Source organism: Geotrypetes seraphini, chromosome 4 (genome assembly GCF_902459505.1).
Source record: "Geotrypetes seraphini chromosome 4, aGeoSer1.1, whole genome shotgun sequence".
Lineage (NCBI taxonomy): Eukaryota > Metazoa > Chordata > Amphibia > Gymnophiona > Dermophiidae > Geotrypetes > Geotrypetes seraphini.
In genome coordinates this window covers 315,480,553-315,506,378 of record NC_047087.1, presented here as the reverse complement: position 1 = coordinate 315,506,378, position 25,826 = coordinate 315,480,553, and the positions used below count along the sequence as shown (strand labels likewise).

Below are 25,826 nucleotides of genomic sequence, written 5' to 3'. Positions count from 1 at the left end.
ACAGAGAAGTCCCAGAGAGAGAGATTCCCAAGGAAGAGTTTTTCAAGTTTTCTTTATTTTTGATATAATGTCTATCAAAACAAATGTCTAAACGGTGTACAATGTAAAAAAATTGTAAGGGACAATTAAAATAGGTAAATAAAAACAATATTTTATTGAATATTAAAAATACTAGACAAATTTGACATAATGTACATGAAATGGAAGGAAAGTAGAAGAAAGAAAGGTAAACGGGGAGTGGCAAAAACATTAGGAGGGGAATCATTTCAAAAGAAGTATTAGATATTTCAAAGCTTCACAAGAATCAAAGGGTTAAGAGGCTGAATATAGTACTAAAGAGGAAAGGCATCTTTAAAGAGGAAGGTTTTAAGTTTGGCTTTAAATTTTTCCAGGGAGTTCTCTAATCAAACATCTAAAGGGAGGGCATTCCACAGAGAGGGGGCGGTGACCGAAAAGATGGATTTGCGGGTAGTATCGTAAAATAGTTCCCGTATTGAGGACATAATTTGAGGTTGAGGGGTGGTAGATTCAGGGGCAATGTTAGGAAATTCTACTTTACGGAGAGGGTGGTGGATGCCTGGAATGCGCTCCCGAGAGAGGTGGTGGAGAGTAAAACTGTGACTGAGTTCAAAGAAGCGTGGGATGAACACAGAAGATTTAGAATCAGAAAATAATATTAAAGATTGAACTAGGCCAGTTACTGGGCAGACTTGTACGGTCTGTGTCTGTGTATGGCCGTTTGGAGGAGGATGGGCAGGGGAGGGCTTCAATGGCTGGGAGGGTGTAGATGGGCTGGAGTAAGTCTTAACAGAGATTTCGGCAGTTGGAACCCAAGCACAGTACCGGGTAAAGCTTTGGATTCTCGCCCAGAAATAGCTAAGAAGAAAAAAAAAAAAAAAATTTAAATTGAATCAGGTTGGGCAGACTGGATGGACCATTCGGGTCTTTATCTGCCGTCATCTATTATGTTACTATGTTATGGAGAGTAAATTTTGATTATTTGATTAGAGGGTCCTGGATGATGAATAAGGTATCAAGAGTTTATCTATGAACGCTGGTTGGTTAGAGTTTTTAGTTTTAAAAGTGAGGAGGAGTATTTTATAGCAGAGACGATGAGTAATAGGCAACCGATGTGCTTTATGGAGGAGAGGAGTGACATGGTCAAATTTTTTTGCATGATAGATTAATTTAACAGCAGTGTTTTGCAATAGTTATAAATGATGGATTTCATTCTGGGTATTACAGTAATCTATAGTTGAAAATACTAGGGAGTGAATCAGGATATTAATTGAGGAGGGATCAAGAAAAGAAGAAATAGAACGGATGAGCCTAAGCTTATGAAAACATTTCTGCATAACTGCACTAACTTGTTGATGAAAGGTGAGGTCCTTGTCTAGAATGACTCCAAGAAGTTTAACTTTACTATCCCTTTGAATTGGAGAGGAGTCGATACAGATGAGTAGACATAAATGTTCATCTGGAGAGGGCGAAAAAAGGACACTAGTAGTTTTTAGGATATTCAGTGAAAGTATGTTATGCCGAAGCTAGAGGCTGATTTTATTGAGTTTTTGATTAATTTCAGTTACTTCATTAGGGGATGGAGGATTTAAGGGGTGAAGTAGTTGGATATCATCAGCATATGTAAATACGGTGAAACCTATAGATTGAGCCAGAGTGAGTAGTGGTGCTAGAAATATATTAAAAAGAAGGGGAGAAAGAATAGAGCCTTGAGGGACTCTATAGTTTTGGTAAATAGTGGAGGAGACAGAGTCATTGAAACTGACTTTATAGTTTCGGTCTTGAAAGTAAGAGGAGAACCATTGCAAAACTGTACAGAAATATTGATAGATTCTAGTCGTGTAAGAAGTAGGGAATGCTCAATTGTATCAAAAGCGGAAGTGAGATCTAAAGAAATTAAAACAGAGGATTCGCGGTGATCTTTAAAATAATGAATTGAAGTGGTTAGTCCAATGAGCGAGAGTTCAGTGGATTAATTTTTCCGAAAACCTGTTTGGTAGGGATGTAGAGCATTAGTTTTTTCAGCGAAGTTGAACAGTTGACTGAAGACCAGTTTTTCGATTATTTTTGCTAGGAAAGGTAAATTAGCGATAGGATGATAATTATTAATTTGGTTTTCGGATATGTTTATTTGTTTAAGCTTTGGGAATACAAGAACAGATTTCCAAGATGATGGTATATAGCCTGTAGAGAGACTTTTGATAATCATGTCAAGTAGGAATGGACCGAAGATGCTAAAGTGATTTTTAAGAATGGTAGGAGGCAAATTTTCTAAAGAGCTATTTCTTGGATTCAAGCTCTGAATTATGGTCTGCAGTTCATCTAGTGTAGGTAGACTAAGCAAAGAGTGAACTGAAGGGAAGTGAATATTTGGGTAGAGGGGACGTAGGTGAGTCAGATATTGAAGTGCTAACAAGTGTTGTTTGTACACCTTTGATCTTTTGGTCAAAATGTTCAGCAAGGACTTGAGCTGTAGGTTGGTTTGAGGTAGGGGCGGGTCTTCTAATGTAAGGGGAGAGCGAGCGAACTATGGAATATAGCGCTGAGGAGTTTTTTGCAGTGGCTATATGGTTAGCATAGTATTTTTTCTTGGCTGCCTGTAATGATTTCTTATAAAAGGTAGCTTGTTCTTTGTATTTTTTAAGTGTGGATAGGGAGCGTTTGCATCTCTAGAGTCTTTCACAAGAGCATAGCTGATGGTGAATAAGAGAAAGTCTCAGAGAAGTCTCAGAGAAAGAAGATTTCCCTAGCAGTGGGCTGAATCAGAGCCCTGGGAAGGAAGAGAGTAAGATGAGGTGAGATGATTGCTGATTGGCTTGCTGAGTGGGTGGCTAAGGTAAATAACCGTTGAATAAACTATATGGCATGATGTTTTAGAGTATGACAAAGCTGAATACTATAATAGCTGTTCTTGGTAAAGCACATGATTATAAGAGACTCAATCTGTGTAAATATTGATGTCCTTGTGTTGAACTATGAGTTTACTTTGAACCCTAAGCCTGTGAAGAAAGAAGACTCAGAGCTGTACCCAAATAAAAGCTTTTTGTTGCACCTTCTACAGTGGTTATTCTGTGAATGTGCACAGGGTTCCAGGAAACCCCAGACTGGACACTGCCACATGCCACTTTATGCCATTTTGGGGGCATTTTTCTCTTTTGAAAATGAAGGCAGATAAAATCCATCTGGACAGTCCATCCGGTCTTCACTAGATAAGCTCATAGCATATGCATGCTTGATCTTGATTTCTCCTTGTGCACTACAGGGCTCCGGCCTTGTTCTCCAACTTCTGAAGCTGTCATCGAAGCCCCCCTCCAGCCCATCCAAATTTGTCTAGCTGTGAAGGAACTCTGCCTGGCACTGGCTTTGTTCCATACAGGATTCCTTTATGTTTACTCTATACATTTTTTAATTCCATTGCTATTTGTCACCCTCTCCATGAAAAAGCACTTCCTAACATTTATTCCTAGCAGGTTCAGAAGCAGGCTCTGTTTTGATTAAAATTATGCTTGATGTTCTGCTCCCTGCCCTGATCCGATTGTACTATTCTTACACTAATTCTGTATAAAGATTTCATGGAGGTGGCTCTCTTTGTTCCCATGTAATTTATGCATTTTCCACCCCCAACATCATCATTTAGCAATTTATTTTATTTGTTAGGATTTATTGCTGCCTTTATGAAGAAGAAGCTGGAGAAGCTGAACCCAGGTAAAGCAATTTACTTGCAGCAGGTGTTCTCCAAGTACAGCAGACTCATATGGGTGACATCATCCCATGGGGTTCCATGGATGACATCATTCCATGGAGTTCCATGGATGGCGTCAACCACTCGTGAGAATTTAGGGTCTGATTCTACAAACAGCGCCTTGGTGTTAGCCTGTAAGATTTTCCACAAGATGACACCAAACTACATAGCATCAAAACTACAAATTTATGTCCCCAACTGATCACTGAGATCTCAAAGAAAAACGGCTGATCCTGCCACCTAGCCGCTCGCTCACGTCTGAGACAGCCCATATTATGGCACATCATCCCCCCATCCATTAGATCACTAGACAGTCTTTGGAACTTCAGGAAAACCGTGAAAACCTTTCTTTTTACAAACCCAGCTCCTTAACAACCCGCGTTTACACCCCGGATGGATGGATCTCAAAGGCACCGCCTAATAGACCAAACAACATCTCTAAACTCACAAGCCACCACAAATATAACCTGAATTACCACCACATTCTCCGACAACAAAGATACACCCACCTGCTAGAAAGCTATGTTACCTCCATGTTATATCTATACTGTAAACGCTGCAATTTAATCCACCCTATGCCTACTAAGTCTATATCTTTAAGTCTGTATGTTATGTCTTCACTGTAAATGCTGTAATCTAAACCCCCTTGTCTATACTGTAAATGCTGTAGTCTGTATTTCTCAATAAAGTTTGTCCTACCCATACTATGAATGTACTCTTGTAACCCGTTCTGGGTTCCTTTGGGAGGACGGGCTAAATAAATGACTAAAGAAAGAAATAAATAAAAATAAATAATTGAGGCCGCCTAGTGATGCTTAACTAAAATCCGTGCCTAGCCTTTATTGAGTCAATTAGCTTAAATGACGTGGTAATTGACCATGCCACTGAAGTAAAATGAATAACGGTTGACTTAGGTTGATTTAAATGCTGGTAAATTAGGCCTGGTAAAACCAGGAGAAAGGCAAGAGCCAGAAGGCCTTGAGCATGCGCAGATGCTCAAGGCCCAGTCTGGCAAGCAGCACGATCTTCGGGCACTGGCACCTCCTGTGGGTTGGTGCTGTGTGCCAGTGCCGGTGCCAGATTGGGGGTAAACCTTCAATTTGGGCGGGCGGGGAATGCCAGTTTGTGGGGGGGGGGGCAGGCGGCGTTTGCGGGCGGGGGGCAATGCCGGTTCGCAGGCGGGGGACTTGCAAATCGAGTCAGTGCTCGTTTTGCGAGTCATGATTTGTGAAAATGTTTTGCTCGTTTGCAAAACACTCGCAAACCGCGTTACTCGCAAACCAAGGTTTGACTGTACTGCGATCAAACTTATCTATAAGGCCAAGAAATATGACTTCTTCGAGAGTCACACAGAACAACGTACAAAATCCTCCTCCTAACCTTCAAAATTAAGACCTCCCACCTAACTGCTTTCCTAGACAAATATCTCATCCCCTACTAGGGCCCTTAGATCTACTAATCAGAATTTACTGGCAATCTCCTCAATCAAGGCCTATATTATACTAGAAACTCCATCTTTTCCGTAGTTGCGCCTTCTCTCTGGATTGCAATGCCACCATACCTCCACAGTACAAATTCTCTAAATAAATTTAAAACAAATCTTAAAACATTCCTTTTCAAAGACGCCTATCAAAAATGCATTTAAGAACCTAATAAAGGGAAATAAAAATCACTTTTAAGAAGCGACATCCCCTCCCTCTTTCCTCCCTTTTATTTTTATTTACACAATGTAATTAAAATTTCCTTCCCCCCCAGCACCTTCCATTTCTAATAAGTCTCAATTTGTCCTGGTCCTTGTCTTTACCCCCCACCCCCACCCCCCCACACACAGACACTTTATTTTATTTAAATTTTAAGTTATATTAGATTAATCTAACTTTTATTATTGTAAACCGTCCAGATACACGTGATGGTCGGTATATCAAGCTATAAATAAACTTGAAACTTCCTGAAGGAGAGAGACTCGTAGTCTTGTGTTGAATGTTAATTCATTCCAGTCTCTTCCAGAACTGCTTAGAAATGGTAAAATTCAAGGTTCTCTGTGAGTCAGAGATCTCGTCTTACCTTAAGAGTGTCTATGAAAAAAGCCATTTCTGCTCCCACCACACGGATATTGTTGGCAGCCTGGGTGTAAGAGCTGCGTGAGCCGCCTTTCCAGTCCACACATATGCAGTTCACGTCTTCCACTTGAAGCATCCGCTGCAGTCAACGTATACAAAAACCAAACACATAGTTAAAAAGTAAAGTCAAATAAATAAATGACGTATCAGTGTAAAAGGACTTCCAAAATGCAAAGGGAGCAGCTGTTTGGATTTCAGAGGTGTGAAGGATGTCCACAGTGTGAGCAGTGCTGTGATATTTCTCTATAATATCAGGTTAATCTTGCTGCTTGTCACAGATGAGTGGCAGGAGGCTGCTTTGGGGCTTTCCCTGCCATTCAGCTGCTCGCTAGAGAGTTGCGCAGGGACAGAAATCCCACCCATCCCCTCCTGGTCCCGTCAGGATCCTCTCCGTCCCCACCCATCCCTGCCAGGATCCTATCCGTCCCCACCCATCCCCTCCAGGATCCTCTCCGTCCCCACCCGTCCCCGCCAGGATCCTCTCCGTCCCCACCCGTCCCCTCCAGGATCCTCTCCGTCCCCACCCGTCCCCGCCAGGATCCTCTCCGTCCCCACCTGTCCCCGTCAGGATCCTTTCCGTCTCCACCCGTCCCTGTCAGGATCCTCTCCGTCCCCACCCGTCCCCGCCAGGATCCTCTCCTTCCCCATCCGTCCCCGTCAAGATCCTCTCCATCTCCATCCATCCCCGCCAGGATCCTCTCCGACCCCACCCGTCACCGTCAGGATCCTCTCCATCTTCACCCATCCCCGCCAGGATCCTCTCCGTGCCCACCCATCCCCGTCAGGATCCTCTTCATCCCCACCCGTCCTCGCCTAGATCCTCTCCGTCCCCACCTGTCCCCATTGGTATCCTCTCCGTCCTCGCAAGGAATTACCTCCATCCCCGCCCGTCCCCATAAAAAGCAGTAATTACTTCTGACAGGATCATCAATTCCACAGTTTCTTTTGTGTTTGCGCTGCTGTTTTCCTTGTGGAATCTCTTTGGTGGAACCCTTTTTTTGTTTTCTGTTCAGGTAATTAACTTATAAACCCCCTCTTTTACTGAGGCTGACGTGTCCATTATATTAAATGGACGAACCTTGCTTCCAAAGCCTTCCATCCCCGTGGGAGTCCCGTGGGCCAGAGGGGGGTCCCCATGGGAGTCCCGTGGGTTAGGGGGGATTCCCGCGGGATTCCCGTTCCCGTGCAGACCTCTAGCTCGGACTTCCCCAAATCGGCTCTGCACAGGTGTTGAATTTGCTCTCATAGTGACTGGTCGGATGGGATTAGGGCAAACCTCCGTGCAAATCATTTGCATGGAAACTTGTTAGAATAGGATTACCAGATTTTTGTCCGGAGAAACCCGTACACCTGTCCCTGCCCAGTTCTGCCCCAGCCCTGTCCTGTTCCACCTCCAGCCCAACCCCATTCCATCTCTAGCCCCCCCCCCCCCTCCCCTCCAAGCCTCGTCTTTGTTTTCCAACCCCCGGGCTGCATCTGCAATGTCTCTGAGCATGCGCGTATGTGTGTGACATCATCCACGCATACTCAGAGGCCCTCCAGATGCGGCCAGGAGGTCGGGGCTTTCCAAAACCCAGACAAACTACTGGGTTTTTGAAAGTCTGTCCAGGCACCAGACAGCCCTCTACAAATAGGACATGTCCGGGTTTTCCTGGATGTCTGGTAACCAGGGCTGGATTTTCCTATAGGCTAACTAGGCTAACTATGCTTCAGCCTAGGACCTCAAGATCCGTGTCACATTTTTTATAAAGGTTAGTACCAATAACAACATGTTTCATTTAACATATTGATCTATATCACAGTAATGATGTATTTTATTATCTCTCATGTAATTTACAAACTTAAAAATGGGAGGTGAAAGGGCCTCATAAGTGGAATAGCCTAGGGCCTCTTTTCATCTAAATCCGGCCCTGCTCGTAACCCTATGTTGATACATCAATCGCTGTTCCAGAGTCGGCCAACAGCGACTCAAAGATTCTTAACAACCGTATTTTGTGCATCTAGCCCTGAGTTTGGTACATTGTAATTCAAATAATCTTCATATCTCACCTTGCACATGTCTGACAGCCAGGTTTCCTCTCCTTTGTCTATGAACCCATGGGTAATAAAGCAAGTCTTCCTACTGACTTTGAAATTTGAAGCTAAAATAGTTGATGGGTTTACGGCACTGATCTCCTATTACAGAAGAAAACCACATTAAGACAACACATAGAACTTTAAGTGTAATTCTCTGTAAACAATGCAAATACCTCTTCCTAGCACATGGTTTCTCATGATCACATTTAGGCCCTCTTTTACTAAGCCGCGGTAGAGGTTTATACTACAGCCCGGAGCGTTTAAACATTCTGATGCTACTCCGATGCTCATAGGAATTCTATGAGCGTCGGAGTGGTGTCTCAGAGCATTTAGTGCTCCGGGCTGCAGTAGAAACCTCTAAGGGCATTGAAGTTCTGGTCTCCTGTGTCACTTGTGTTTGTAGGCCCTGCGCTTGCCACTAGTCATTCCAATGCTTTTAGAAACATAGGAACATAGAAGATGACGGCAGATAAGCCCATCAGGTCTGCCCACTCTACTGACCCACCCCCAAGTCTACTATCCTAGGGATCCCACTCCTGGTGGCAGGTTCCCTTGGCTTAACCCTCTAAAAGATCCCACATGGGCATCCCATTTGCTTTTAAATTCTTGCACGCTGTTTGCCTCGATCACCTGCACCAGGAGCTCGTTCCAAGGATCAACCACTCTCTCGGTGAAGAAATATTTCCTGGTGTCGCCATGAAATTTCCTGCCCCTGAGTTTGAGCGGATGCCCTCTTGTGGCTAAGGGTCCTTTGAGAAAGAGAATCTCTTCTTCCATCTCGATACGGCCGGTAATATACTTCAACGTCTCGATCATGTCTCCTCTCTCCCTACGTTCCTCGAGTGAGTACAGCCGCAAATTTTTCAGCCTTTCCTTTTAGATCTTCTTTCTCAGCAACTAGAGAAACGCTGGACTGAGGGGATGGAGAGGGGAAAAAAAAGAAAGATGCCAGACCTCTGGGGCAGGAAAGGGAAGGTGACGACAGAATGCCAGACCATGGTAGGCAATAGGAGAAGGAGGAAAGAGGAGAGAAGAGGAGCTACCAGAACCCAAAAAAGGGAGAAAAGGAAGGTGAGAGATGGACACTATCACTATGTCACATTATTATTTATCCATTTTTCAGTTTTACTTCTTAATGTTTACAACATTACTTTAGTATTTATGCTTACATTCATTAGGATCCCTGAGGAAGGCGTGTTATCCGAAACACGGACCATGTCGGGTCCCTTGGTTGGCTATAAGGTTGTATATGTCATTGCATTTTTATTAATAAACAACGCCTGCATCTTGTACATTACCTGCAGTTTGTTTATTGTTTTCTGCTTGCTGTTTTTTTTACTGCAGACCACTTTGGATTTTTCTCCCATTTTTTTGTGCATCCTCAACAAAAGTAGGAAAAATGATTTTATTTCCAACTTAATGATTGAAATATGTTGGTTTTGAGAATTTACATCTGCTGTTTCTATTTCTCTGGTGCAGAGTCAGGCATTAGGATTACGGTTGTGTATATTAGGACTTTTAATTTGTGATCCTGTATTTGCATAGGGTTGATCTGTGTTCTGCTTGTGTGCCAGATTTCTTCCTCAACAAAGTCAAATTGGTCTAATCGGAAGTTGCCAAGACAACCTCATCAAACTCGTCCCAACACAACTATATGGAATACAATGAACCCATAAATGCAGATCAGATCTGGTCTTCATTCACTAACCTCTCCTTCCCTGATACCAATAGGCTAATATCAAAACTAGCCTTACGAAGCAATCCCCTTGACAACTGTCCTCCTTACCTTCTTTCAGCAGTTCCACATCATATCATTAACTGGCTCACTAACCTGCTAAATAGTTCCTTGAATCAAGGACACCTACCCAAAGAAATGTGAAAAATAGCCTTAACCCCTGTACCAAAAACAGCCTAAGCAGATCTCTCCATAGCATCCAACTACAGACCAATTGCTGGCATTCCGATCCTCACTAAAATCCTGGAGTCCCACGTCAGCAAGCAGCTAGCCTCATACATAGAGCAACACTCCTGCCTTCATATATCCCAATATGGCTTCCAAAAACAGCACAGCACCAAGCTCCTCCTCATCACTTTAATCACTAAAATCAAACAGTTGCTAAGCTCGGGTCATCAGGCCATATTACTCCAATTTGATATCTCCGCAGCCTTCGACTCAGTGGACCACCAATTACAACTAACCAAACTCTCAGAAATCGGAATAACAGGAACTGTACTGAAATGGTTTGCAGACTTCCTACAAAATCGCAAATACATGGTCAAAAGGCAAGAATCATACTCTAACCCTTGGAAGGCATTCTGTGGTGTCCCACAAGGCTCCCCATTATCCCCAATCCTATTCAATTTATTTATGAGCTCACTGGGTCACATCAAATTGGAAGATGAAACTATACTATCGTATGCCGATGACATGCTCCTCCTCATCCTCATCCCCATAACCAATAACCATCCCAATATTGCCGAAAAAATCTCAAACAATATAGATCAAATTGAAACCTGGGCAATGAACAACAAGTTAAAACTGAATGCCACTAAGACCAAAGCCATTGGTTCTGCACCACACAACAGAATGTCATATCTAACCTCACTCTTTCATCAGGCATCACTCTCATGATGGAAAAATCCACCAAGGTGCTAGGCTGCATCTTAGATGACACTCTCACAATGGAACCACAAATATCTAACCTGTGGAAAAAGACCATCTACACTATGCGTCAACTGCGATTCACAAAACCATACTTTCACCCGCACCACTTTGCTCTGATCATTCAGATGATAGTCCTACCCCAACTGGACTATTGCAACTCTGCCTACCTTGGCATCAACATCACTCTTATCCACAAACTATAACTCATCCAGAACACAACCATTAGACTTAAATGTTTCTTATGTTTTCTATCACAATTGTATTTCTCCCCCCTTCCCATATGTATCTAAGACCTATGGGTCAATATTTACCCAGTTTGTATGGTTGGTAGTCCTGTAATTTTTATAGGAACGTATGTTTAATTGTTATTTTGTTTTAATGTTAATGTTTTTACTTTGTACAACGCTTTGTAGATTCGAAAATGCGTTTAATCAAAAACTGAATAAACTATAAACTATTCATCAGGCAACTACATTGGCTCCCAATATCATCCCAAATAATCTTCAAATTGTCATGTATCCTACACCAGATCCCATACGGAAGCTCAGCAGCTCCTCTCTTCCAATTATTTTCTAATGTTTGGTCGATATCAAAAGAATCCTTAACATAGTCCAACTAAACCTACCATCCACAAAACACCTCCACTACAAACGAGTTTTCCAGTCTATGCTGTAGCCACACTGCAGTCCGGGACCGGGACTCTACAGCACTCCTAGTGGCTAGACATAGGGAAAACAACAAACTGTGACCCGGCCTGGAGTCACCCTGCAGGACTGGAGTGACAAGAGGAACTCAACCAAAAACCACAACCACAGTTGTGTAACATAACATAACTTTACTTTCAAAAATAAAGGTAAGGATGGCTCAAGCAAAATAGATAGTGCTTCTTGCAAAAGGATCATAAAGCAAAACAAAATACCAAGCTCAATCAGTCAATAACAGTTCAGGATTCTTCCTTTTCAAACAATAGTCCTTTAACCTCCTGAGATCTTGCTCTCCTCAGAGCTTCTTCTCTCAGGGCGGTCACAGCCTGCTCCCAAGCAGGTTGAAATGCAGCAATATAGTTCTCTGCTCTGGTATGTGTAAAGTTCACAATTCCCCAAAACGGAAGCCTCCAGCAGTGTTTGGAGCACTGCTGGGAAATAAAGAGTGTCCTAGGTTTTCCTTTCCAAACAGCTTTACAAAACAGCTATCAAAATTCCCTCCCTGGGTGTTTGCAAACCTCACCCAAAAAGACACACTCACAGCTTCAAAGATTCAAACAAAAATGTAGAGTCCAAAAAGAGTTCAAACAAAAACTCACAGTCAAAAGGTCATTCTTGGCACCTGGTAATTAATCCAACTTCCATGGATTCAGGATATTCCCCAAGCTCCTCAGGCAGATTCTCTTGTAATTCCATAGGGGTTTCTTCCTCCAGCGTTTGCAGATCCAGTGAGTCACCAGCCTTAATTACCTCCATGGGTGTACAGCTCTCACCTCTGCTTGGACCAGGGGGATCATTGTGGGAGAGGAACCTTATCCTTCTCCCTAGCCTGCCTAACTGTCCCAAACTGCTGCCTTTTCTAGAGCAGAGCCACGCCTTGATCTAGCTGAGTCAGCTTGGACCTGCACAGCTCTTGGGCTTCCCCGGTGGTGACCTGGATATCGGATACCTGGTGAGTTCTTAGTTCTACCGGCTCCCCCTGGTGGATAACAGGTCTTCACAGCCCCTGATTCTGGAGGATTAGTAAGCTCCGGGAGATCAATACAGTGACCAGGCCAGACTTTGGGTATTCTTTTCCTGGGCTTTCTACCCCCTTCTTGCTTGCCCTGACCGGGACCTCATCAGGCATGGCGTCTGATGGGTCACAATGTTAACTTATCTGGGTGTAAAAATCTGGAATGACCTACCAGAAGCTATCAGGAAAGAGACAAACTACACTATATTCAGAAAAAACCTGAAGACTCACCTTTTTGACAACTAACATCTCAGTTTCTGTATAGCATCCCTTACATCTAAGTCCCTCCTCCTCCTTCTTTCCCCTTCCTCTTTGATCTGTCGCCTTGAGCCTGTATAGGTATGTGCGACTCAGAAATGCAAGATTAGATTAGATTAGATGTTCTGGTAGGAATGAATGACAAAATACGTTATTGGTGTCATGGCCCAAAGTAGGAACATATTTGTCGGCTCTCCTTCACCCCTTTTGGACTCAAAACGGCCCTCACATTTTGGAAGCAGGGAGGAAGGGGGGGGGGCAGAGGCAGGCTTTTTTTTTTTTTTTTTTTCCGCCAGCTGCAATGATATTAGCTCCGACGCTCCATAGGATTTCTATGAGCATCAAAGCTGTTACGCTGTGGCCAGTGCTAAATAAACACGCTATGATTTTGTAAAAAAGGTGGGGGGGAAGGAGTAGTTTGTGATTGCATATTCCGTACTGGGCGAAGGTGTGTTCTGTGTGTTCGAAAGACATGGTTTTCTATTAGCATTGACTAGTCTGGCTTGTTCAGTTTTACTGCAGTACGTAAGATGCTGCCTTTTCCTAGGTATACTCTTGTTGTTAATGGTAGGTAGGTGCCGGGAATGTAGGCCAGGGTTTTAAAAGGCTTCATTGGCGGCGTCAACTCTTGACAAAGAATCACGCCCAACGGCACCTGAGGTCATTTCCAGCCCAAACCACTCCTACTTCGACCTTGGGTGCCTCTGTAGATGCGATTTGGGTGCACTTTTTCTAGGTGTCTGCGGGCATCTACATTTTTTTAACAAGGTTTTAATTGGCACAGTCAATTACTACGCCGATTAAACCAATTAAAACAATTAAGTTAGGCGGTCGTAAGGCGCCTACCGCCGCCTAATTTACGGTGTTGTTTGTAGAATCTGCCCCTAAATGTTGAGCTGCCCATTTTATTCCAATGGGTGACTCCACATCTGTCATGCACTGCTCGGCAGCTCACCTTTGTGAAGGCCTGCCTACGTTATTCAAGGAGACCAGAGTGAAACAAGCATTGACGTAGCGAGAGTAGGGCCCCCCCCCCCCCGCATGCTTCTCTCTTCCCCCTCCACTTCTTCCGTGCCTCCATGCCACACTCGTGCCTTCCCCCGTACCTCTTTTGCAAGCTCGAGCAGCTTCTCTGGCCTCTTGCTCGCGCTGGTGTTGGCTTTCCCTCCGACATCACTTCTTGGCCCCGCGACCCAGAAGCAATTTCAGAGGTACCCAGGATGGCACGAGCAGCTGGCTAGAATAGTTGCTCACGCTGGCAAAGATTTTAAAGAGTTAGGGAGGGGCAGGGAAAGGAGGGCATGAGCAAGGCATAGGGCAGAGATAGGCAATTCCGGTCCTCGAGAGCCGAAGCCAGGTCAGGTTTTCAGGATATCCACAATGAATATGTATGAGATGGATTTGCATGCACTGCCTCCTTGAGATGCAAATCTATCTCATGCATATTTATTGTGGATATATTGAAAACCTGACCTGGCTCCAGCTCTCGAGGACTGGAATTGCCTACCGGTGGCATAGGGGATTGAGAGGTGCAGGAAAGAACATTTGGTTGCAAACGGAGCATAATGTTTGAAAGATTTAATAAGAAATATATAAAGTTTTACTTGAAAGTTATTTGGATTTTCTTTTGTGTAGAGAAGGAAGCGTGTGTTGATCTTTTCAGGGCTCCAGGGTAATTTTGCAATCGGTCTCTCTGCTGTTCCAGCCCAGGGAATATTATTCGTAAAGCATCCGATCCTGGGATAGCAGACTTCATCTCCTACAAAATTCAATAAATCACTCATGTTCTGTGAACTGGCTAGCGTGGCTTATTTGCTGAAATCTTGGCTTCTTGCAGGCCTAATGATGCTCTTGCTCAGTCTGGCAGGCGAGCTCTCAAACTGTCACTGTGTGGGACAGAGCTGGATTCTTTGAAATAGATGCTGCTTATGGCAGGATCTTTCCTTCTTTGAAATGCTTAAATCTGGGGGAAATGACTCAATGAAATGTCATAAAAGTAATTTGTAGAGAAGGGAGCCCCAGCACCCTTGGCGGTCAAAGCCGTATCTCCCTGACTGCCGGCAGTTGAGGAGACCCTGGCGTGGGTGACAGGGGAAGCCCGGGCTTCGCCAGCGCTCCCCGCCAACGAGCGGTGCATGCGCTAAGGAGAACCCTGCACGCCAGCACCTCAAGCTGACGCTGGGTCCCCTTCGAAGCATCCAGAACACTTCGTTCACACGCCAGCCACATCCACTGCTCAGTGCGCACATAAAGTGCACTTCTGATTTTTAAAAGTGCTCATATTGTGTGTGCAAGATACCCAAGCACAAAAGCGCTAGTTAAAAACGGCTGCCTCAGGCCCTTTTATTTTCTCTTGTCTGTGGTATTCTTTGTTTTTGTCATCGGGGGGCATGGAGGGCAAGTAATTATAGCTTGCTAAAGCCCTGACTGCACACAACTGGCAACTGCCAGGGAGGGGCCAGGGCGAGGCCATGTGTCTTCACAAATATGGTGACCCTAGGAGCGGGACTTGGGGGTGATAGTATGTGATGACCAAAAGGTGGCCAAACAGGTTGAAATGGTGACGGAGAAAGCCAGAAGGAAGAGGCATGACTAGAAGGAACAAAGAAGCATTGATGCCCCTGTAGAAGACTCAGAATATTATGTAATGCCATATAGTTTCTTACATACCGCAGTCGTCAACAAGGATTCATTGTGGTTAACAATAAGATTTGAGATCAATAATTACAATAGCAGTCAGCCAGTTACGCAGAAAAGCCATAGGTTTTTAACATTTTCCAGAACTTGTAGTATGAAGGGGTTTGACGTAGATAATTGGGTTTAACAGTAAAATAACAATAGCCCCATATTGATAAAGTCCGCTCTTAATAAAAAAAAAAAAAAAAAAGAAATCAAGCTTACTACTATATGTAATAAAAATGAGCCAAGTGTAGGCCAATCAAGTTATTGTGATGCCACTTATGAGATCAGCTCTTAGAATGAGGACTGAGCCATTATGACATCACAATCTCAGCTCTGGTTACCAGGGACTAAAACTCTTCACACTCAGGGGGGAAGTTACTGGTCCCATTTTATGTAATAAGACCTAATTACTAAGAACATTTTTAATGGTAGGCCATATGGTTAACTAGTGGAGCAGTATGGCTGGGAGGCGCCCCCTCCCATGCTCCTTCCCACCCCCACTCCACATACCTCTAAATCTTTGCCAGCATGAGTGGCTTCTCCAGCATGCTCCTTATGCCCGTGTTGGATTCCCCTCTAACATCACTTCCTGGCCCTGTGACCCGGAAGTGATTCAAAGGGGAACCATGCTGGCAGGAGAAGTTCCTCACGCTAGTGAAGATGTACAGAGGTACGGGGTGGGAGGGAGATGGCAACAGCATGGTGTGGTGAAGAGGCGCCCAAGGTTGTCTCCCCACCCTTACTATGCCACTCTGCCTCTCAGTGCTAGGACTTGGCTAGCTATCTTGGCAAGCTAGGGCTGTGATGTACATGGTCCTACTTGCCTAAATAATTATCAAGGTATCAGCACTGAATCTCGGCAGTACCCGGATAGCTTCCAACCACCTCTGTTCCACTTCTGAACCACCCTTGGACCGCTGCTCTCTCTAAGTTGAATAGGAGTTTTCCAACTGTATTGCTGCCAGCAGTGGCATAGTGAGGGTGAGAGGCGCCCGGGTAAGTGGTGCCCCTTCCCTGCCCTCTCCTCTGCCCCCTCCCTGCTCCTTCCCCTACCCCGTACCTGCAGCATTACCAACTTGCTACCCTCATAGAAACAAAGAAACATAGAAAATGACGGCAGAAAAGGGCCACGGCCCATCTAGTCTGCCCACACTAGTGACCCACCCCCTAACTTCCTCCATGAAGAGATCTCACATGCCAATCCCATCTTTTCTTAAAATCTGGCACGCTGCTGGCCTCGATTACCTGTAGTGGAAGATTATTCCAGCGGTCAACCACGTTTTCGGTGAAGAAATATTTTCTGGTGTCGCCATAAATTTCCCACCCCTGATTTTCAGCGGATGCCCTCTTGTTGCCGTGGGTCCTTTAAGAAAGAAGATATCTTCCTCCACCTCAATATGGCCCCTGATATATTTGAACATCTCGATCATGTCTCCCCTCTCTCTGCATTCCTCGAGTGAGTAAAGCTGCAACTTACCCAGCCGTTCCTCATACGGGAGATCCTTGAGTCCTGAGACCATCCTGGTGGCCATTCGCTGAACCGACTCAATTCTCTGCACATACTTTTGGTAATGTGGCCTCCAGAATTGTACACAGTATTCCACATGGGGTCTCACCATGGATCTGTACAACGGTATTATGACCTCGGGCTTACGGCTGACGAAACTTCTACGGATACAACCCATGATTTGTCTAGCCTTGGATGAAGCTTTCTCCACTTGATTGGCAGTCTTCATGTCTTCGGTAATGATCACTCCCAAGTCTCATTCTGCTACAGTCCTTGCTAGGATCTCACCATTTAGGGTGTAAGTCCTGCATGGATTTTTGCTACCTAGGTGCATGACCTTGCATTTTTTGGCATTAAAATTTAGTTGCCAAGTCTTTGACCAATGCTCCAATAGGAGTAGGTCTTGCGTCATACTGTCGAGCATTGAGCTTTTGTCAGGCACTGTGCTTTTGTCTATTGTGCTTTTGCCTACTATGTTGCATATTTTGGCGTCATCGGCGAATAATGTAATTTTACCTTGAAGCCCCTTAGCCAAGTCTCTTACGAAGATGTTAAATAGGATCGGGCCTAAGACCGAATCCTGTGGCACTCCGCTGATCACCTCCGTCGTGATAGGGAGGGTAAGTTGGGAGGTGGGGTAGCACTTTACATCAAAGAGAACATCAAGACAACTAGGATCACAGATGTCAAGTACACTGGGGAATCCATCTGGGTAAATCTGGCCAGAGGCGGAGAGAAATGCCTATACCTCGGTGTGGTATACAGACCTCCAAGACAATCGGAGGACAAAGACAAAGAATTAATTGAAGACATTGAGAATATCACCTTACGGGGGGACGTTGTCCTGTTGGGGGACTTCAACATGCCTGATGTAGACTGGAACACATTCTCAGCAACAACTTGTAGTAGCAAGAGGATATTAACATCCATGAAGGGGGTACAGCTCAAACAAATGGTACTGGAGCCCACTAGGGCCCAGGCCATCCTGGACCTGATACTTACGAACGGGGAAAGCGTCACGGAAGTCTTGGTGGGAGAAACGCTGGCAACCAGTGACCATAACATGGTATGGTTCAACCTTAGAAAGGGCTTCCCTAGATCACAAACAAAAACGAAGGTACTCAATTTCCGGGGCACTGACTTCGCAAGCATGGGTGATTTCGTCCATCAGACGCTACAGGCTCAAGAAACAACGGATGATGTGGAAGCTATGTGGTCAACACTGAAAAGGACACTACACGAAGCAACTATCCGCTACATAAAATCGGTAAATAAACAACAAAGAAAGAAGAAACCCCGTTGGTTCACTGATGAGATCTCACACCTAGTCAAGGACAAGAAAAGAGCATTTCTTTCATACAAACGCACCGGGGAGAAAGAAGCTAAAATTGAATACAAGACATGGTCTGCAGTGGTCAAAACAGCAGTCAGGGAGGCCAAACTTCGAGTGGAAGAAACTCTAGCAAAGAACATTAAGAAAGGGGACAAATCCTTCTTCAGGTATATTAGTGACAGGCAGAAGAACACAAACGGGATAGTACGTCTTAGAACAGCAGATGGGATTTATGTGGAAACAGATTCCGAAAAAGCCAAACTACTGAACGATTACTTCTGCTCAGTCTTTACCTGCGAGGCACCTGGACACGGGCCACAGCTGGAAGCAAAGCCAAGCAAGGAAGATCCATTTCAGAATTTTGGATTCTCACCAGCTGATGTTTACAGCGAACTGTCAAGACTCAAGGTAAACAAAGCCATGGGACCAGACAAATTGCACCCACGAGTACTCAGGGAGCTGTGCGATGTCCTGGCGGAACCATTAACCATGCTCTTCAATCTCTCCCTAAGTACAGGGAGAGTCCCCCTGGACTGGAAAACAGCTAACGTCGTTCCACTGCACAAAAAGGGTTGCAGAGCAGAGGCTGCAAATTACAGACCAGTAAGTCTCACATCAATAGTGTGTAAACTCATGGAAACACTACTTAAATGTAAATTAGACACGATTTTGGATGAGGGGAATCTAAGGGATCCTAGTCAACATGGATTCACTAGGGGTAGGTCATGCCAATCCAATCTTATCAGCTTCTTTGATTGGGTAACAGGAAAGCTGGACTCGGGAGAGTCTCTGGACATAGTGTACTTGGACTTCAGTAAAGCTTTCGACAGCGTCCCACACCGTAGACTATTAAACAAGATGAAATCAATGGGGTTAGGTGAGATACTAATTGCATGGGTCAAGGATTGGCTGAGTGGAAGACATCAGAGGGTGGTGGTCAACGGCACCCTCTCTGAGACATCGGAGGTGACCAGCGGAGTGCCACAGGGCTCGGTCCTGGGTCCACTCCTTTTTAACATATTCATAAGAGACTTGACCCAAGGGCTTCAGGGTAAAGTAACTCTGTTCGCTGATGACGCCAAACTATGTAATATAGTAAGTGAAAGCAATCTGCAGGATAGTATGACGCAGGATCTGCTTACGTTGGAAAACTGGTCCTCGACATGGCAGCTGGGCTTCAACGCTAAGAAATGTAAGGTTATGCATCTCGGTAGCAGAAATCCATGCAAACCTTACACCTTAAATGGAGAAACACTAGCTAGGACTTCAGAAGAAAGAGACTTGGGAATAATCATCAGTGCAGACATGAAGGCCGCCAAACAAGTGGAGAAGGCCTCATCCAAAGCAAGGCAACTTATGGGATGTATCAATAGAAGCTTCGTTAGCCGCAAATCTGAAGTCATAATGCCACTGTACAGAACCATGGTGAGACCTCATCTGGAGTACTGTGTGCAATTCTGGAGGCCACATTACCGTAAAGACGTGCTTAGAGTTGAGTCGGTTCAGCGGATGGCCACCAGGATGATCTCGGGGCTCAAGGGTCTCTCGTACGAAGAAAGACTGAACAAATTGCAGCTCTACACTCTAGAGGAGCGCAGGGAGAGGGGGGACATGATTGAGACATTTAAATACATCACGGGACGTGTCGAGGTGGAAGAAGACATCTTCTTTCTCAGGGGACCCTCGGTCACAAGGGGGCATCCATTCAAACTCAGAGGAGGGAAATTCGATAGTGACATAAGGAAGTATTTCTTCACAGAAAGGGTGGTAGATCACTGGAACAAACTTCCAGAGCAGGTGATCAAGGCCACCAGCGTTATTGACTTTAAGAATAAATGGGATGCCCTAGTAGGATCCTTACGAGGGTCAAGTTAAGGAACTAGGTCATTAGTACTCAGACTTAATGGGGTGGGTCAGTAGAGTGGGCAGACTTGATGGGCTATAGCCCTTTTCTGCCGTCATCTTTCTATGTTTCTATGTTTCTATGTTTCTACCACTAACCTCTGAAGTCTACCTCTGAGCCAGTCCTTAACCCATGCAGTTAATGTTTTCACCTAATCCCATCGAACTCATCTTGCTCAATAACCTGCGGTGTGGTACGCTATCAAATGTTTTGCTGAAGTCCAAGTACATGACGTCCAGGGACTCCCCTATATCCAGCATTCCAGTCAAAGAAGCTGATCAGATTAGATTGGCAGGACCTTCCCTTTGTAAATCCATGTTGATGGAGGGTCTCGTAGATTCTCCTCGTTCAGGATCGTATCTAATTTATGTTTAATTAGTGTTTCCATAAGTTTACTTACTATCGATGTGAGACTCACCGGTCTGTAATTCGCAGCCTCCGTCCTGCATCCCTTTTTGTGGAGTGGAATGACGTTAGCCGTTTTCCAGTCCAACGGGACTCTTCCTGTACTTAGGGAAAGATTGAAGAGCGCAGATAACGGTTCCGCCAGGATGTCACTCAACTCCCTGAGCACCATGGGATGTAGTTTGTCTGGTCCCATAGCTTTGTTCACCTTAAGTCTTGATAGCTCATAGTAGACACTGCTGGGTGTAAACTCGAAATCTCGAAATGGGTCTTCCGAGCTCTCCCTTGTCTGTAGCTGACGGCCGCATCCCGGCGCCTCGCAAGTGAAGACTGAGCAGAAGTACAGTGGTGCCTCGCATAACGAACGCCTCGCACAGCGAACGCTGCGCACAACGAACTTTATGTCTTGCTCCCTACAACGAACTTCGTTTCACACAACGAAGTCGCCCGAGCTGCATCCTTCCGCGCAGGCACTGCGCTTAACTGCCCTCTCTCCGCCTGGCTCCCTCTTGCCCCCCCGACTCCCCGACACGATCGGGGTAAAAAGGAGCCCAAGCCCTCTTGCCCCGCCGATTCCCCAACTCCCCGACAATATCGGGCCAGGAGGGATCCCAGGCCCTCCTGCCCTCGACGCAAACCCCCCTCCCCCCAATGACCACCCCCCCCAAGAACCTCCGACCGCCCCCCCAGCCGACCCGCGACCCCCCTGGCCGACCCCCAAGACACCCCCACCCCCCCTTCCCCGTACCTTTCTGTAGTTGGCCGGACAGACGGGAGCCAAACCCGCCTGTCCGGCAGGCAGCCAACGACGGAATGAGGCCGGATTGGCCCATCCGTCCCAAAGCTCCGCCTACTGGTGGGGCCTAAGGCACCTGGGCCAATCAGAATAGGCCTGGGAGCCTTAGGTCCCTCCTGGGGGTGGGGCCTGAGGCACATGGGCCCAACCCGACCATGTGCCTCAGGCCCTGCCCCCAGGAGGGACCTAAGGCTCCCGGGCCTATTCTGATTGGCCCAGGCGCCTTAGGCCCCACCAGTAGGCGGAGCTTTGGGACGGATGGGCCAATCCGGCCTCATTCCGTCGTTGGCTGCCTGCCGGACAGGCGGGTTTGGCTCCCGTCTGTCCGGCCAACTACAGAAAGGTACGGGGAAGGGGGGTGGGGGTGTCGTGGGGGTCGGCCAGGGGGGTCGCGGGTCGGCTGGGGGGGCGGTCGGAGGTTCTTGGGGGGGGCGGTCGTTGGGGGGAGGGGGGTTTGCGTCGAGGGCAGGAGGGCCTGGGATCCCTCCTGCCCGTAATGTAGTGCGGGGTGGGGTTAGGGGGTCGCCGTGGCCAGGAGGATTTAGGCTCCCTCCTGGCCCGAACAACTAGGGGGGGGGGGTCTCCAGGGCCAGGAGGACTTACCGTAAGCACCGTAAGGAGGTAAAGAAGGAGATGTTAGGGCATGTAAAGTAAGGGCATGTAAACAGTACCCGGCGTATAAGACGACCCCCGACTTTGGGGAGGATTTTAAGGTACTGAAAAGTCGTCTTATACGCCGGCAAATACGGTATGTTTTTAGATGTATCTAAATAAAAATAATAACAAAAAATTTATCTTTTTTTATGTCATCTTAGCATATTTTATGCTACAGAACGAATTATTTTTTTTAACATGTATTGTTATGGGAAAACGCGTTTCACATAACGAACTTTTCGCATAACAAACTTGCTCCTGGAACCAATTAAGTTCGTTGTGTGAGGCACCACTGTATTCATTTAGAAGTTTGGCTTTATTGGAGTCTGATTCTACATAGTTCCCGTCGGGTTTCCTAAAGCGTACTATCCCATCTGTGTTTCTTTTTCTGTCACTAATATACCTGAAGAAGGATTTATCGCCCTTCTTGATATTCTTCGCTAGATTCTCCTCCATTCGGAGTTTGGCCTCTCTGACTGCTGTTTTGACTGTTTTTGACTTGGCCAGATAGTCCTCCTTAGATTCTTGCTTCCCTGATTGTTTGTAGGAGATGAATGCTCTTTTCTTCTTTTTTATGAGGTCTGAGATCTCCGCAGAGAACCACTGCGGTTTATTGTTTCTTCTCCGTTTACATACTGATTTTATATAGTGGTTGGTTGCTTCGTGTATGGTTGATTTCAGAGTTGACCACATTACCTCTACATTATCTGTTTCGGTTTGGTTTTGCAGCGCCCGATGGACGAAGTCTCTCATGCTTTTGAAGTTAGTGCCCTTAAAGTTGAGGACCTTGGTTGAAGTGTTTGATTTAGTGAAACCTTTCCTGAGGTTGAACCATATCATGTTGTGGTCACTGGAGGCCAACGGCATCAGCTCTCCCTCTGACGTCACTTCCTAGGCATGGGACCCGGAAGTGACGTCAGAGGGAGAGCCAATGCTGGCGCAAGCAGCAGATTGGAGTTGCTGCTGGCACAAGCAAAGAGATAGAGGTATGGTTGGGGGAAAGTGAAGGTGCTCGCTCGAGGCCTCCCCACCCGCTTTACTATGCCATTGGCTGCCAGCATGGAGTGCTGCTTCAATATTGTGTTTAAAGAATGACTTGGAGCCAAAATTTGTCCCCTTCCGTGAGGGAATTCATTTTCCTGCCCCTGCCCCATTCCTGCAAGCTCCGTCCTCATCTGCACAAGCCTCAAACATTTTAAAATCCTAAGTAGCAACATTCTGGAGCTCAGATTATGATGTCATAATGCCTCATTCCACCAATGCCTAAGCTCCGTCCTCATCTGCATAAGCCTCAAACCCTTTAAAATCCTAAGTAGCAACATTCTAGAGCTCAGATTGTGATGTCATAATGTCTCATTCCACCAATGCCTAAGCTCCGTCCTCATCTGCATAAGCCTCAAACCCTTTAAAATCCTAAGTAGCAACATTCTAGAGCTCAGATTGTGATGTCATAATGCCTCATCCACCAATGCCTAAGGTCTGTCCTCATCTGCACAAGCCTCAAACACTTTCAAATCCTAAGTAGCAACATTTTAGAGCTCAGATTGTGATGTCATAATGCCTCATTCCACCAATGCCTAAGATCCGTCCTCATCTGCACAAGCCCCAAACCCTTTAAAATCCTAAGTAGCAACATTCTAGAGCTCAGATTGTGATGTCATAATGCCTCATTCCACCAATGCCTAAGCTCCGTCCTCATCTGCATAAGCCTCAAACCCTTTAAAATCCTAAGTAGCAACATTCTAGAGCTCAGATTGTGATGTCATAATGTCTCATTCCACCAATGCCTAAGCTCCGTCCTCATCTGCATAAGCCTCAAACCCTTTAAAATCCTAAGTAGCAACATTCTAGAGCTCAGATTGTGATGTCATAATGCCTCATCCACCAATGCCTAAGGTCTGTCCTCATCTGCACAAGCCTCAAACACTTTCAAATCCTAAGTAGCAACATTTTAGAGCTCAGATTGTGATGTCATAATGCCTCATTCCACCAATGCCTAAGATCCGTCCTCATCTGCACAAGCCCCAAACCCTTTAAAATCCTAAGTAGCAACATTCTAGAGCTCAGATTGTGATGTCATAATGCCTCATTCCACCAATGCCTAAGCTCCGTCCTCATCTGCACAATCCTCAAACACTTTAAAATCATGTGTTCGAGGCTTGTGTGGTTACGGCAGAGCTTACAGGAATGGGGTAGGGACAGCGACAGCACCAAAACTCATGGGGATGGGGTGGGGAAATTGAGTTCCTGCGGAGATGGGTGACAAATTTGTCCCTGTGCCATTATCTAATTGTGTTTTCAATTGCTAGGAACAGGCATGCTTGATGAATTCCTGCAGAGCTTGCCTGTCTCTTACTATTAAGAATGTGATCGTGAAGCAGCCCCTCCCCACCCTCCCCCTCAGCTAAGAGGCAACGATGCCCAGCCCTAAGCAGATAATACCACAGTATTCATTCATGCTATTCAGTGGCATTTGCCCCTATTTGATTAAGTGCTGCTAAATATTATGTGGTTAGCAGATCAGCAAGAAGGAGGCAGTTAATTGCCCAGTTTATTCATGTTTGCTGGTGTTTTTAAACCACAAGGATTTTTGCCAACGGAGTGAAATATGTAAGTTTTTGTCACTTAGGTGTTGTCAATGTAGAATTGGCACAAAAACTGAATAGAGGATATAAGAGGGGTGAAAGAGTACTAAGCCTGGGAAACGCTGCTGTTTTTGTATTTATTCAACAAATACTGATGAGGGGGTGCTGAAAAGTTCTCAGCCCATCCAAGAAGAGAATGAGGGGGATACGGTTCAATCAATGATCTGAAACAAGGTCAAAAACATAGAATTCCATTTTTGAAAATTGGTACTTAAAGATAAGATAACTCTCTTTTCAGCTAGGAAGTTGGTTGGTTGGGCCGAGAACTTTTCTGCACCCCCTGGTATATTATAAAAGTGAGCCAAGTATAGGACAGTGAAGCCATTGTGACATCATTATTGAGGTTGGTTCTTATTGGTTGAATGAGGCATCGTGACATCAAAATCTCAGCTCTGATTACCAGAGACTGACACTCTTCACACTACCAGGGGATGCTGAAAAGTTCTCAGCCCAACCAAGAAGAGAATGAGGGGGATACGGTTCAATCAATGATCTGAAACTAGGTCAAAACAGAGAATTTTGTTTCTGAAAATTGACACTTAAGGAAATAAGATCACACTCTTTTCAGCTAAAGTGGCAAAATGGGGCTCAGAATTTAAGAAGTTGGTTGGGCTTTTCATCATCCTCTCTATCAATTTTTGAGCATTGGGATATTTTCTTAGTTTTTATTATTTAAATGTAAAATCTGAAGCCTTAAATATAAACTTTTGCCTGACATATAAGGAAGAATATCAGACTCAATATTAGTTCTAGGAGGTAAAGACAGACTTCAGCAATTACGATCCTGTCCGTTTTACATCTTACCTTTCACTGTGCTGAGAAAAAATAAAGCGGAGATCCAAACGCCCAGCATCTGAAATAGTTTTGAAAAGACCATCATTAATATCATGGCAATTATTTTAGGATTGTGATGCAGTAGGAGCAACGGTGTATGCCCGTCTTTCCGACAACTTTATCCAGTGTTATTCCCAGGGTTTATCACTTGATTGCAGATTTCATGATGTTCAGATGGATTATCAAAGTGGGTCTCTCTGGACAATCATTTAAAAAATCTAAATAGTTGGAGAATGTTGGTTAAGGCCCCCTCTTCCTTTGGCGGCCTTTTTTCAGGGGGGGGGGGCAGGGATTCTATAGTACTTTTTTTGTATTTTAAAAGGTATTCTATATGATTAGGGCTGCACGTGAATGGCAGTTAACTCTTTCATTAATGAATTAATCACATTGCAACATCTCTTTTTCTCTCTTTCACTCCCACTGATAGAAACATGATGGCACATAAAGTCCAAATGGCCCACCTAGTCTG

General features: G+C 45.2%; 1 protein-coding gene across 3 annotated transcripts in view; it reads right to left on the bottom strand.

The window, feature by feature from the left end:
* The window catches only part of LOC117359555 (pancreatic triacylglycerol lipase-like), an 86,714-nt gene that overhangs the window by 43,190 nt on the left and 17,698 nt on the right, over positions 1–25,826 (bottom strand). The window contains exons 3-6 of one of the 3 annotated variants that reach the window (XM_033942527.1): positions 25,328–25,376; positions 14,203–14,357; positions 7,930–8,055; positions 5,825–5,959 (exon numbers count right to left, since the gene is read on the bottom strand). In XM_033942527.1, coding sequence (XP_033798418.1) covers positions 5,825–5,959; positions 7,930–8,055; positions 14,203–14,357; positions 25,328–25,376 — 465 coding nt within the window. Of the gene's footprint in view, positions 1–5,824; positions 5,960–7,929; positions 8,056–11,924; positions 12,055–14,202; positions 14,358–25,327; positions 25,377–25,826 lie in introns of those variants that run through there. The other 2 variants (XM_033942529.1, XM_033942528.1) reach the window with 2 other exon arrangements.